This window comes from Muscardinus avellanarius, assembly GCF_963383645.1.
Source record: "Muscardinus avellanarius genome assembly, chromosome: 3".
Taxonomy (NCBI): Eukaryota; Metazoa; Chordata; class Mammalia; order Rodentia; family Gliridae; genus Muscardinus; species Muscardinus avellanarius.
Window position 1 is genome coordinate 36,848,265 of NC_137788.1, and position 12,616 is coordinate 36,860,880.

Here is a 12,616-nt window from a genome sequence, read left to right on the forward strand (position 1 = left end):
CAGTAAAATCCAAACTCCTAACAAGGTATCAAAGCCATACCTGGCCCACTTTTCTGCCTTCTTTTTTACTGTTTTTCCCCTTCTCTCTCTCCCCCTACTTCTCAGTCCCCCCCACACCAATAACGATGACGATGAGGGTGACAATAAAAACACCCACAGCAGCATGCACTGAGCTCTTCGTCTGGGCCGCATTGTGCCAGGCGCCCTGTGTGGCTCAGTCACTGGATCCTCACGGCAGCCCTCGGTGGTTATTATCGGTCCACTTTCATGGCAAACTTGAGCTCTCAAAGTCTTTTTGTTGTTGTTGTTGTTACTGGGGATTGAACCCAGGGGCATTCTACCTCCGTGCTATACCCCCAGCCTTATTTTCCTGTTCTTTATTTTTAAACAGGGTCTCACTAAGTTGCAGAGGGCCTCGCTAAGTAGCTGAGGCTGGCCACAAACCCAGATCCTCCTGTCTCAGCCTCCCAAGTACTGGGATTACAAGCATGCACCAACATGCTGGCTTTAAAGTCTTCTAAAAATATGTATTTTGGAGGAGTCTGGGGTGTAGTTCAGTGGAAGAGAGTTTGCCTAGCATGCGCAAGGGCTGAATTTGATCCCCAGCAACACACACACACACACACACACACGAAATAAAATTGGTATCAAAACTTATTGGACTGCAAAAACCTAATCTAAAATTATGTGAATTTATTTATAGACCCATTTAGTGTAAAAATTCATTTCATGGCAGAAACATGAATATTTAATTATAGGATGCTGCCCAAGTCTCCAGGGTGCGGGTTATGTAATATATGACTTGTGCAGCATATTGCTTTTCTAAAATCTGAGCTTTTTTTTTTTTTTTTTCCAGTAATGGGGGTGGAACCCAGTGACATTCTACCTCTGATCTATACTCCCAGCATATTTTTTTGAAACAGGGTCTCACTGAGTTGCAAAGGGCCTCACTAAGTAGCTGAGGCTGTTTGCGAACTGTAATCCTCCTGTCTCAGCCTCCCAAATGCTGGGATTACAAGCGTGCGCCACCATGCCCGGCTTAAATCTTAGCATTTTTAAATTTAATTGTGTGTGTGTGTGTGTGTGTGTGTGTGTGTGTGTGTGTGTGTTACTAGGGATTGAACCCAGAGGCAGCCATATTATTTATTTATTTGTTTGTTTATTTATTTATTTTGTGGTACTGGGGATGAAACCCAGAGGCTTTTCTACCTCTGGGCTATACTCCCAGACCTATTTTATACTTTATTTGGAATCAGGGTCTCACTAAGTTGCTGGGAGCCTCACTAAGTAGCTGAGGCTGGCTTCGAACCTGTGCGATCCTCCTGTCTCAGCCTCCCAAGTGCTGGGATTACAAGTCTGCGCCACCACGCCCGGCTTATTTTTAAATTTTGAAACAGGATCACACTAAGTTGTGGAAAGCCTCACTAAGTAGCTAAGGCTGGCCACGAACCTGCGATCCTCCTGTCTCAGCGTCCCTTGTGCTGGGATTGCAAGTGTGCGCCACCACACCTCGCTATTTTTTAATTTGAATACTACCTCATTCCAGGATTTTCAGAAAAGGAACTTTGGACTTGTGTTATCCTTTATACAGATGAGGAAGTAAGACTCATAGTCACAAAGCGGGACAAAATGGCACCCAGAATAGCATGGTGGCGCCTGACTCAAAGCTCACACCTTGCCTGTCCTGCCCTCAGCCACCTGCAGGTCTCTGCCCTTGACTTCTTTTGGATCGCTGACTTTTCGCCCTCCCAATTTCCTCAGTGGCTCATTCTGTCTGTCTGTCTGTCTGTCTGTTTATCTCTCTCTCCCCACATCTGCCTTTATTGTGAGCAGCAGGTGGGACCCTTCTAGCAATAGTAAAAAAATTAATTTACAATAGCAGGGATTCTGTGAGTTCATACAGGAGGGAGAGGCCTCCATAGCTCCCGAAGAATGGTGCCACCAAGGCAACAGGAGCTCTTTGCAGATACCCCTGTGTGTTCGGCGGAGGGGCCCTCAGCACGTGCCAGTAGCTGAAGCAGCGTGGTGGGGTGGCGGAGCGGGTGGAGGGGCTGTCACCTGGTCCCAGCCTTCCCCGCTCACCCAGGTGGGGGCCTTTCAACAGCAGCCTTAAGTTCTTCACCCACTCTTCCTGAAAATGCCCTGCTGCCCCGCCTCCCAGATCCTGCCCTCAGGCTGTGCCTCACAACCACACCCCCAGGGACCCCCCACCTTGGCGGCCCCCCTTTAAATTTCCTTCCTCAGCTTTCTTCCTCTCCCTGGGCCGCTGTGCTCAGCCCTTCCCTGTCCTGGGCCTGCACACTTGTGTCCATTCCGGAGAGAGGTACTTATCCCACTTTTGTTCCAGCTGCTCTGGCGCTGCCCCTTCCCTAGAGGGCAGCAGCTGGACCCCTGCCAGCTTGCCCAGGCCACCATGCCCGACAGGTGTCCTGCCCAGAGCCTCAGCAAAGGCCTATTGTCTCCTGGTATGACATAGCACTTTTTCCCCATCTTCATAGTGACTCACTTTTTAAAAATAGTCTTTGATGTGTCAAAGTCCCTTTGTGAACCCATGGAATTGACTACTCCCTTTAGTCATGTGCATTTTTACCTCCCGAAAGAAACCCTAATATCCTAATTAGGTCTGATTTCCCCTTCCTGAAACCACACACCCCTGGCTGCCCACGCTTCAGTGCTTTCCTCCAGCTGTCCCCACCCTCCTGCGAGGCCTGGCCACCAGGTCACCTCAAGCCGCTCACATGCCTACTCCACGGCTCCCCAGTTTCTCCCAGCAGAAACTCTCCCGGGCCTCTGAGCTCCTGCGAGACCCGGGACTTGTCTCTCTCTATGATCCCCTGACAGTTCATACACTTTTTGATGCCAGGGACTATGTCTGATGTTTTTGTAGTTTCTTGAGCATAGGAAGGACTCTATAGTGTAGTTTGGTAAGTTAAGTAATGAAATAAATCAAAGGAGAAATGTCTTGGAACAAGTTATCTACATCAGCAGCCTCCGCGGACACATTCACAGGCATGGCCTTGCAACCGGTCCACTGTGCAGAGGTCAGTCCCACCAGACTCCCAGAGGCCTCCCTCCTAGCTGGCCAGACACAGCTTCTTCCATCTTTCCCCCACATTTCCTTACCCTTTTTTTTTTTGTGTGTGTGTGTGATATAGGGATTGAACCCAGGGGTATTCTACCTCTGAGCTACAACTCCAGCCCTGTTTTTCAATTCTTTATTTTGAGACAGGGTCTCAGTAAGTCATGGAGGGCCTCACTAAGTAGCCGAGGCTGGCTGCGAACCTGCACTCCTCCTGTCTCAGCCTCCCAAGTACTGGGATAACAAGCGTGCGCCACCATGCCCATTGATGGATGTGCTTTATTTTCTCTCCCCAGACTTCCTTTCCATCTCTGTATCTTCAGGAATCTCAGGGACTTGGCCTGCTTGTTTCCAGCACCCTTCCTGTTCTTTCTGTTCCTGTCCTCAAGGCTTGGGTGCAGGCCACCATCCCGTCTCCGCTGGTGTGACATTCTCTACCCACAGACATCTCTCTGCCTTCAGTCTCTCTCCTTGATCCATCTTCTACTCTGTTGCCAGGATAATCAATTTAGTTCCCACACAGCAGCCAGAGTTTGTTTAAAAATATAAATCAGGTCCTGTTACTCTCTGTTTTCATGGCTTCCTTTTTATTATTTATTTATTTATCTATTTACTTATTTTGCAGTGCTGGGGATTGAACCCAGGGCCTCCCAAGGTGAGGCAAGTGCTCCACCACTGAGCTGCACCCTCAGCTCAGCTCACTCCCCTGCTTTTAAGCAAGACTTCTTGTCCCAGTTGAACTATAACACGGACATCTGTCTGGCCTACTACAGGTCTGGCCCATCCTCCTCTCTGACTGTGTTTTCTCACCTTCCTGCTCCTTCTCCAGCAACACAGGCCTCCTTTTTCTTCCTCCTCCTCCTTTTTCTTTTTTTGTGGTACCTAGGGACTTTTCTACCTCTGGGCTATATTCCCAAACCTATTTTATACTTTATTTGGAAACAGGGTTTCACTAAGTTGCTGAGAGCCTCACTAAGTAGCTGAGGCTGGCTTTGAACCTGTGCAATCCTCCTGTCTCAGCCTCCAAAGCGCTGGGATTACAAGTGTGCGCCACCACGTCCGGCTCTCTCCTCCTTCTGCAGAGAACTCCTCCACCGGCCATCTCTTCTTAGCTGGTTCCTGTCTTCAGAGCTCAGCCCATATGTCACCTCCTCAAAGAAGCCTTCCTGAAATACCCTAATAGTGCCTGCATACCCTTAGTGTATAATTAACATCATTTGGTATTCCTCATATTGCTATCACTGTCAGAAATTACTTTGATCATTTTATTTGTTTACTATTTTTAATCTCTGACTAAAATATGAATTCCTTGAGAATAAGAACATTCTTATCCCTAAGTCTGGTGTGCAGTAATTGCTTGGTAAATATCTATTACATTATTCAACAGTGAAATCTCTCTCATTGCTCTTTTTTCTAACCTGTTTATTATAGAAGTGTGTAAGCCTTACATGTGTTTTTATTATACCGTTAGCCTGTGAGCTCCCTGAAAAAACAGTCTATTTTTATTCATTCTTATACTTCTCTCACTCATCTTTCCTTTCTTCTTCTCTCCCCCCACCTGCTTTGGCACTGGGGATCTAATCCAGAAGCATTCTATCTCTGAGCTATACCACCAGCCCTTTTTATTTTTTATTTTGAAACAGGGTCTCGCTAAATTGCTGTCCTCAAATATGTGATCCCAGCTGGGCATGGTGGCACCTGCCTATTATCTCAGTACTTGGAGGCTAAGACAGGAGGATCACAGGTTCTAGGACAGCCTCAGCAAGTAGTGAGGTTCTCATTAACCTAGACCTTGTTTCAAAATACAAGTTAAGCTGGGTGTGGTGGCCACACTTGTAATCCCAGCATTCGGAAAGCTGAGACCGGAAGTTCGTGGTTGGCGGACAGCCTCAGCTACTTAGTGAGGCCCTCTGCAACTCAGTGAGACCCTGTTTCAAAATAAAGAAAAAAATAGGGCAGGGGGTGTAGCTCTGAGGTCGAATGCCCCTGGGTTCCATCCCCAGACCCGCAAAAAAAAAAAAAAAAAAAAAGAGTTAATAAAAAAAACAAGCTGGGGGTGGTGGTGCACATTTGTAATCCCTGCGCTTGGGAGGCGGAGACAGGAGGATCGCACAGGTTCCAAGCCAGCTGCGCTGGCTTAAGAGACCCTGTTTCCAAATAAAAATATTTAAAAAATAGGTCTGGGAGTGTAACCCAGAGGTAGAAGGGTTTCCAGGAACCCCAGTACCACCAATAAATAATAAGTCTGGGAGTGTAGCTCAGAGGTAGAATGCCCCTGGGTACCCCCCCTCCCAACAACAACAACAAAAAAACCTTCAGAAATTACAATCCTCCTGTCTCAGCCTCCCAAGTACTAGGGTTACTGGCATGTGCCACAGCACCTGCAGTTTCATTCTTGCATTTTTAAGGCTTGCACATTGCATATGCAGACAGCAGAAGGTGTATGTGTACCGTGACAGGTAGCACCCAGAACTCAGCTCATTCATGGCACACCTTTGTACTTGGGAAACCTCTGCAGTGTCTAGGAAGACTGAGAGTCACTCTCCTTTTCATTCCTTATATTGTTTCAGAAACCAGACACAGGAAACATCTGACTGTAATAAAAGATTTCCAGTAAATTCTAGACTTCCTCATTGAACAGAATCATGTGTGGCGTAGCCCGGCCGTACTTTGGGATTCTGTTCGGTCACTTGTGCAACACCCTGCCTGCCTGCCTCTGGCCTGAGGGCCAGGAACAGCTGGAACATGAATGCTAGAAGTGGAAATGACATTATTTGTTAGCTGGAGAGAGAGAACTCTGAATATTCTTGCTCTGTTTCTTGCAGAGCAAACTTGTCAATCTGTTGTCTACTAAGTTTTCCTGTTGGTTGTCAAAGTCGTTTATAACTAAGATAATCTTACCTCCTTAGAATAAACACAAATAATGAATAATAAAACTGTTTCTGCAGTCTGAGCCTTTCATGCTCCAAGCAAAATCCATCTCAACTTACACAAAACATGAATACCCTACTAACTTCCTCTCACTCGCATCCGCCGAACTGGAAAGACGCGTGTTCCTAGGAGCGTTGCGCTATCATGGGAAAGAATATCTGCACAGACTTTGACTTTTCTTTCTAGTGAGACTGTGGCCTGTTTGGAGCTTACCTGCTGGACACCCTTATCACACTTACCTTTGTTTTTAAATTTTTTATTATTTATGTATTTCTTTTTCTTTTTGTTTGGTACTAGGAATTGAACCCAAGGGGATACTACCTCCAAGGTACCACCTCCCTTTTTATTTTTTTGCTTCGAGACAGAGTCTCTGTAGGTCACTAAGATCACTGCATTACTGAGGCTCTTCTCAAATCTGTCCTCTTTTTGTCTCAGCCTTCCAAGTACTGGGAATACTGGCGTGTGCCACCATGCCTGGCTATACTTTATCTTAAGGGCCTACTAACTTGTCTGTTTTCCTTGGCTGGATGACAAAGATACCACTACCACCACCACCACACACACACACACACACACAGAGTTTCTCTCTCTATTTCTTTTTTCAGACAGGGTCTTGCTATGTTTCTTGGATTGCTCTTGAACACAGGGCTCAAGCGATCCTCCTGCCTACTGTGTAGCTTACTGGCCTCATATCTCTAGTATCTGGCCCAGAGCCTAGCACATAATAGATTCTTGATAATATTTGTGGGAAGGAAGGAAGAACAGAAGAGGGGGACAAAAGCCCAGTCTGTTAAGGGATGGGAACAGTGGTTTGATGCCGTAGGATGCTCTCACTAAATGAGAGGGAAGATGAACCACCACTCAGCATCAGCGACGGGTCCTGAAGAGCCAGGCTTTCCGTCCTCGCACACTGCCACCAGTCACTTGGACGTTAAGCTCCTAGAACTGGGTTAGAAAATTCTTTTTTAAAAAAACATTTTCCCTTCATGATATAATACAGGCTTATTGTAGAAATTTTGCAAAAATACAGAGAGAAAACATTATAATTCAAGCACTCAGAGGCAACCACTATTGAAATTTAGTTTTTTTTTTTTTCAAGTCTTAGATGATTTTAAGACTTTTAGTTAACTTATTTTATTTTGGGGGCAGTTTTGGGATTGAACCTCCGGGCTACACCCTCAGCCTTGTTTTTTATACTTTATTTTGAAACAAGGTCTAAGTTGCAGAGGTCCTCACTGAGTAGCTGAGGCTGGCTGCGAACCTGTGATCCTCCTGCCTCAGCCTCCCAAGTGCTGGGATTACAAGTGTGTGCCACCACAGCAGCCTTTTGGTTAACTTTTAATCCACCTTTTTAACATTTAGATTGGAAAGTTTATGAAAGATTAAAGCAGGATTGTTTGTGAATACAAAGAAGGCACATTGCGACTAGAAAAATATTAGTCAGCTACAATAAAAAAATTGGAGATACTTTTTATTTTTGCTGCTCTTCTGGGAAATCAGCTCTTCAGAGACTTATTCCTGAGCTCCTGCAGGTGAATGCGACCTCTCACCTCGAGCTCTTGGAAGCTCCCACTCCCCGCTGCTGCCACTCTGCATGCGGGCACTCTTTCTGGTCTTGCCATGCTGAGCCTGCAGCCTCCCTGGCCTTCAAGGTCTGTTCAGGACTGACTTGAATTGAATGGGAGGCAGCACCCAGAGTAGAGCTTTCCCTTTAACCTTTGAAATACCTGTCTCTCGGGTAACATTATGTTTGAAAAGAGTGCAAGGGCATTTACTGGTTTATTTATTACTTAGTTTAATAAACACATTGACCACTTTGTACATGTCAGTCACTGACCTAGGCATCAAAGCCTCCAAATAAAGAGGTAGTCCTTGTCTTTGGGGAACCTGCAGCTTAATGAGAGAAAAGGAGATGCCAGGACTGAACATAGAGCTGCACACTTGTAATCCCAGCATTTGGGAGGCAGAGAGAGGAGGATCACAGGTTCAAGGCCAGCCTCAGCAATTTGGCAAGACTCTCGGCAACCTAGTGAGACCCTGTTTCAAAACAAAATAAAAAAATAAAGGGCAGGGGAGTAGTTGGAGCTAGAATGTGCCTGGATTCGACTCCTAGTACCACAACACACTTTATTTTTTATTATTTTTGTTTATTTTTTATTTTTGGTGGTACTGGGGTTCCTGGAAGCCCTTCTGCCTTTGGGCTACACTCCCAGACCTATTTTATATTTTTATTTAGAAACAGGGTCTCTTAAGCCAGCGAGGCTGGCTTTGAACCAGCGTGATCTTCCTGTCTCTGCCTCCCAAGCGCGGGGATTACAAGCGTGCGCCACCACGCCCGGCCAAACACACACTTAAAAAAAAAAAAAAAAAAACAGCTCTTTAGAGGAAAGATGGTGACCCTACCTTTTTCTTTGGTAGATTTTAAAGCATATAGATGTGCCCTTACTGGCGGTGCAGAATAGCTGCCTCTGGATCCTTATCAGAAACCACATCCTTCAGCGCATTGCCACCCAGTACCTAGGAAACCATGGTTGCGAGAAAAACATTTATGAAGGATTGCCTGAAGGATTTATGGTCCATTTATTTCTCTGGGCACTGCAATTCAGCAAATAGTGATTGAGTGTCGAGTGTTATGCTGGTAACAAAGCAGTGAATAAAGCAGACGTAGTGTCTGCTTTTATGGAGCTTAGAGTCTAATAGTGAGAAGGGCTGTTACTTACCGTTAATGGCAACGATTGTGCTGAATGTCCACAGCAGTGAGAGAAGGTGACAACGCTGAAGGATGGTGCTGGGCGGCGAGGTGTGGCCGCAGACACCGTGCCCCCGCAGCCAGCTGGCACTGCCTTTGGAACTGAAGCCCCGTAGAGTCTGAGTCTCCCGGGTCATCTCGGTGCCCCTTTGTAATTGTAATGGCTGACCTGTATGTTGGCCTTGTGCCGTCATAAGAAACATTCACATATCATATGAATGTTTCATATGTGTCATAAGAAACATTCATATAGCATAGTTACTGGGGAAATGTAGCAGATGCATACTTCAACATCTGATAGCACCTTCTTTATTAAGAGCCACAGCACGCCGGGCGTGGTGGCACACGCTCGTAATCCCAGCATTCGGGAGGCTGAGACCTAGAGGATCGCGGTTCACGGGCAGCCTCAGCTACTTAGTGAAGCCCTCTGCAACTCAGTGAGACCTGGTTTCAAAATAAAGAATAAAAAATAGGGCAGGGGGTGTAGCTCGGAGGTAGAATGGCCCTGGGTTCCATCCCCAGACCCGCAAAAAAACAAAAACAAAAAAAAAAAAACAGCAAGCCAGGCATGGTGGTGCATGCCCGTAACCCCAGTACTTTGGAGGCTGTGATAGGAGGATTGCAGGTTCTCAGTCAGCCTTAGCAACTTGGTGAGGCCCTCCACAACTTAGTGAAATCCTGTTTCCAAATAAGAAATAAAATAGGGCTGGGGGGTGTAGCTTAGCGGTAGAATGCCCCAGGTTCAATCCCCAGTACCACGGCATACATGTGTACACACACACACACACACACACACACACACACACACACACACTCCTGTCTGATCACTGCAAGTATTTGCTCTTGGCCTTTGAGTGGCTTGGAAGCACCCGTTCCCCTCTCTCAGGCCTCTGCGCGTGCCCACTCCATTCTTGTCTGGTTCGACTCTCACTTTTCCTACAGCCATTAGTTCAACTCCACTTCTTCAGGGAAGCCTCCCCTTCCAGTACCCATCCCCCTCTGTACTTGGTCTAGTTCCTACTATAAACATTCATAGCACTCTTGTCTTTTTATTTTTCAGCTTCTAGTTAAAAAAAAAAACAATCGGCTCTTTGGTAACTATTCTCTCCTAGACTGACCTCAGGGAGATCCATGAGGGTAGAGACCATGGTTTTTTTATTTGCTGTTATATCTCGAAGTTATAATAAAATCTCCTGCATATAGTAGATGCCCAATAAACATCTCTCAAACATTTGAATGAAAGAATGAGTGCTCTGTGGGCACAGAGTCTCTGACTGTTCGTCTTCTCCTTTTTGCTTTGGCTGTTCAGGAGCTCACGCCTCCTTGATCCTGCCTGCAGCGTTTTGAAGGTCTTCGTGGCATACATTTGTGTACTAACATTTCCCCCACTGGTGGCTTTTCTTTCTTGACTTTTTCACTTTTTAATTCCAGCATGCACTACAAATTCTTAGAGGCCACTCTCAGTCTTTGAGGGGAAAAAGTAATGTGCAACTGGGCATGTGCTCACTGCTAGTGAGCAGTCAGAGCGGCTGCCTGGATTCCTTAGCTTGCCGGCACCGCGGGAGCCCCCCCAGGCCCTCCCCAGAGCCTCCTAGAGTGATTTTGCCACGAGAGAGGGGCATCTCTAAGCAGAAGAAAGGAAGACGTCCAAGAGGAAATGTTAGTGCCTTTAACCAGATGCAGGAGGGAAGGTTGATTTTGCTTTGCTTTCATTTTATTTTCAGCAGGAAAAAAAGAAAGAAATGAGTCCCCTAATCTTGCAGGAAATGCCTCTGAAGAATTTGGGGGCCTGTCCCTCCCCTGAGACGTTCTGCTCATCGGCAGGGCAGAGTGCTGGGCTTGGCAGGGCCCGCTGGCCCAGTGGATGGGTGGGCACGGGCCTGAGGTGGTGTCTGCACTGAGCTGTAGCCCAGCCAACTCTCCTGGGCAGGGTTTGGGCAGAGCCAGCGGGAGCTTGTTACTGTGAGAAGGAGAAAGAATGAACTTATCCTCTTGTGTTGCAGATTCAGTGGTTCTTTCCTTTGACTCCGCTGGACAAACACTAGGCTCAGGTACCAATTCTTCCCCTCTGTCATCTTTTCAGCTCTCAATACTGGCCACGCTTGTAGTGGGGCTTCATAATGTGGGGGAGCTGGGGGAGGGCAGGAGACTGTCTTAGAATTGTGGGAAGGTCTCAAGGAATCTTTCTAGGGACTCACAGTGGAGGGAAAAGAAGAGGGACACATTAGCCAGGCGCGGTGGCGCACGCCTGTAATCCCAGCACTGGGAAGGCTGATACAGGAGGACCTCAGCTTTGACGACAGCCTCAGCAATGCAGCCAGACTCTCAGCAACATGAGATCCTGTTTCAAAACAAAAGATTAAAAAGGGCTGGGGGTGTAACTTAGAGATGGAATGCCCCTGGGTTCATTCCCCAGTAACACACACACGCGCGCTTGTACACAGACACACACACACACACACACACACACACACACACACACACTAAACAATCAAACAGAAGTACATGTCAAGAGCACTTTCCCAGTTGCTTGAAGGTGTATGCAAGTATTTGCAGTGGATACTTGTTCCTCCTGCGGAGCAGCCCAGGTTTATATGAAAATATGTCTGTTTTCTGTGCACGGGTCCTAGCTCAGAAGGTGGGTGCAGGGTACTGTGACTGCAGGCTCTGGCTTGATCACCATCAGGGCTACAGCTACAGATTGCCCGGCTACAAGAGCACCCAGGTTCCTGGGTGTCCTCTCACTGCACATCCTCAGGTGCAGACTTCCAGGAGGGGGACCACGCTTGACTGTGCGTCCTACCAAATGCATGCACATGGCACTCTCCCTCTCTTCCCTGCGTTTACAGTGCAAGGATCACAGTTGGCGCACCACCCCTTGACACAGGCTCCCCTAGGCCAGGGAGCTTGGCTGTCCTGGGTCCGAGGCAGCCCACCTGCCCACACTGTTGTGCTTGCTGGCAGGGAGCGGGAAGAGCTGCTGATGTGTGCGGCTTCCATTGGGGCATTGTAGTCATGCACCTTAGTGAGACAAGCTGCAGCTTTGAGTCTCCACTTGCTTAAAGGAGCCCCAGAACAGCTTTGCTTTGGGGGAAGGGCTTCTCGGTGCATCAGTCCTGTGGGTCTAGGTGAAGATGGTGGGCCTCAGATGGGGATACTGCCTGCGAATTCCAGGCAGATTCCGCTGGCCAGCTGAGAGCACTTAATCTCTTTTGCTCTCTTTGAATGCCGTAGTCAGCTGTTTCACAAAACAGCCATGAGGTACAGGCGGTTGTGGTAGAGTGGATGAGAGGAAAGATCTTCTGAGAATATGATCAGGACCACCACTCTTCACTGAAGACCTACTGTGTGCCAACACTGTGCTGGGAGCTTTATGTACCTCTGAGTTATCCCTCACAATTCAAAGCCTTGTTTTTTTTCTTTTGTGGTACTGGGGATGGAACCCAGGGGCATTCTACCTCAGAGCTATTCCCCAGCCCTACTTTTTATTTATTTTGAAACAGGATCTCACCGAGTTGCAAAGGGCTTCACTAAGTAGCTGAGGGTGTCCATGAACTGCGATCCTCCTGTCTTAGCCTCCCAAATGCTGGGATTGGCAGCGTGTGCCACCACGCCCGACTTAAGCCTTGTTATTTTTAATTACTTTAAAGAAACCATGCTTGAAGATATGACGTAACCTCCTCAAGGCCTTTATCTTCATGAGGTTGTAGAGTCACCCTGTCATCCTGCCATCGAGCTATCTCAGGCCCTGAATATTTGCAGTGCCCCCACTGAGACACTGAGGCAGCTGTGATCACTTCAAGACAGAGTGCACAGACGGGAAGATTCTTCAACAGACCCCAAAGTTTCTCAGTATG

General features: G+C 47.2%; 1 protein-coding gene across 14 annotated transcripts in view; it reads left to right on the forward strand.

Moving 5' to 3' along the window:
• The window catches only part of ST3GAL3 (ST3 beta-galactoside alpha-2,3-sialyltransferase 3), a gene marked incomplete at both ends in the record, with an annotated part of 197,677 nt that overhangs the window by 61,032 nt on the left and 124,029 nt on the right, over positions 1-12,616 (forward strand). For 5 of the 14 annotated variants that reach the window (XM_080693231.1, XM_080693233.1, XM_080693235.1 and 2 more), the window contains one exon: positions 10,763-10,810. The exons of 7 other annotated variants lie outside the window; for them this stretch is intronic. In XM_080693231.1, coding sequence (XP_080549357.1) covers positions 10,763-10,810 — 48 coding nt within the window. Of the gene's footprint in view, positions 1-10,726; positions 10,811-12,616 lie in introns of all 14 variants that reach the window. 2 more of the 14 variants (XM_080693225.1, XM_080693227.1) reach the window with 1 other exon arrangement.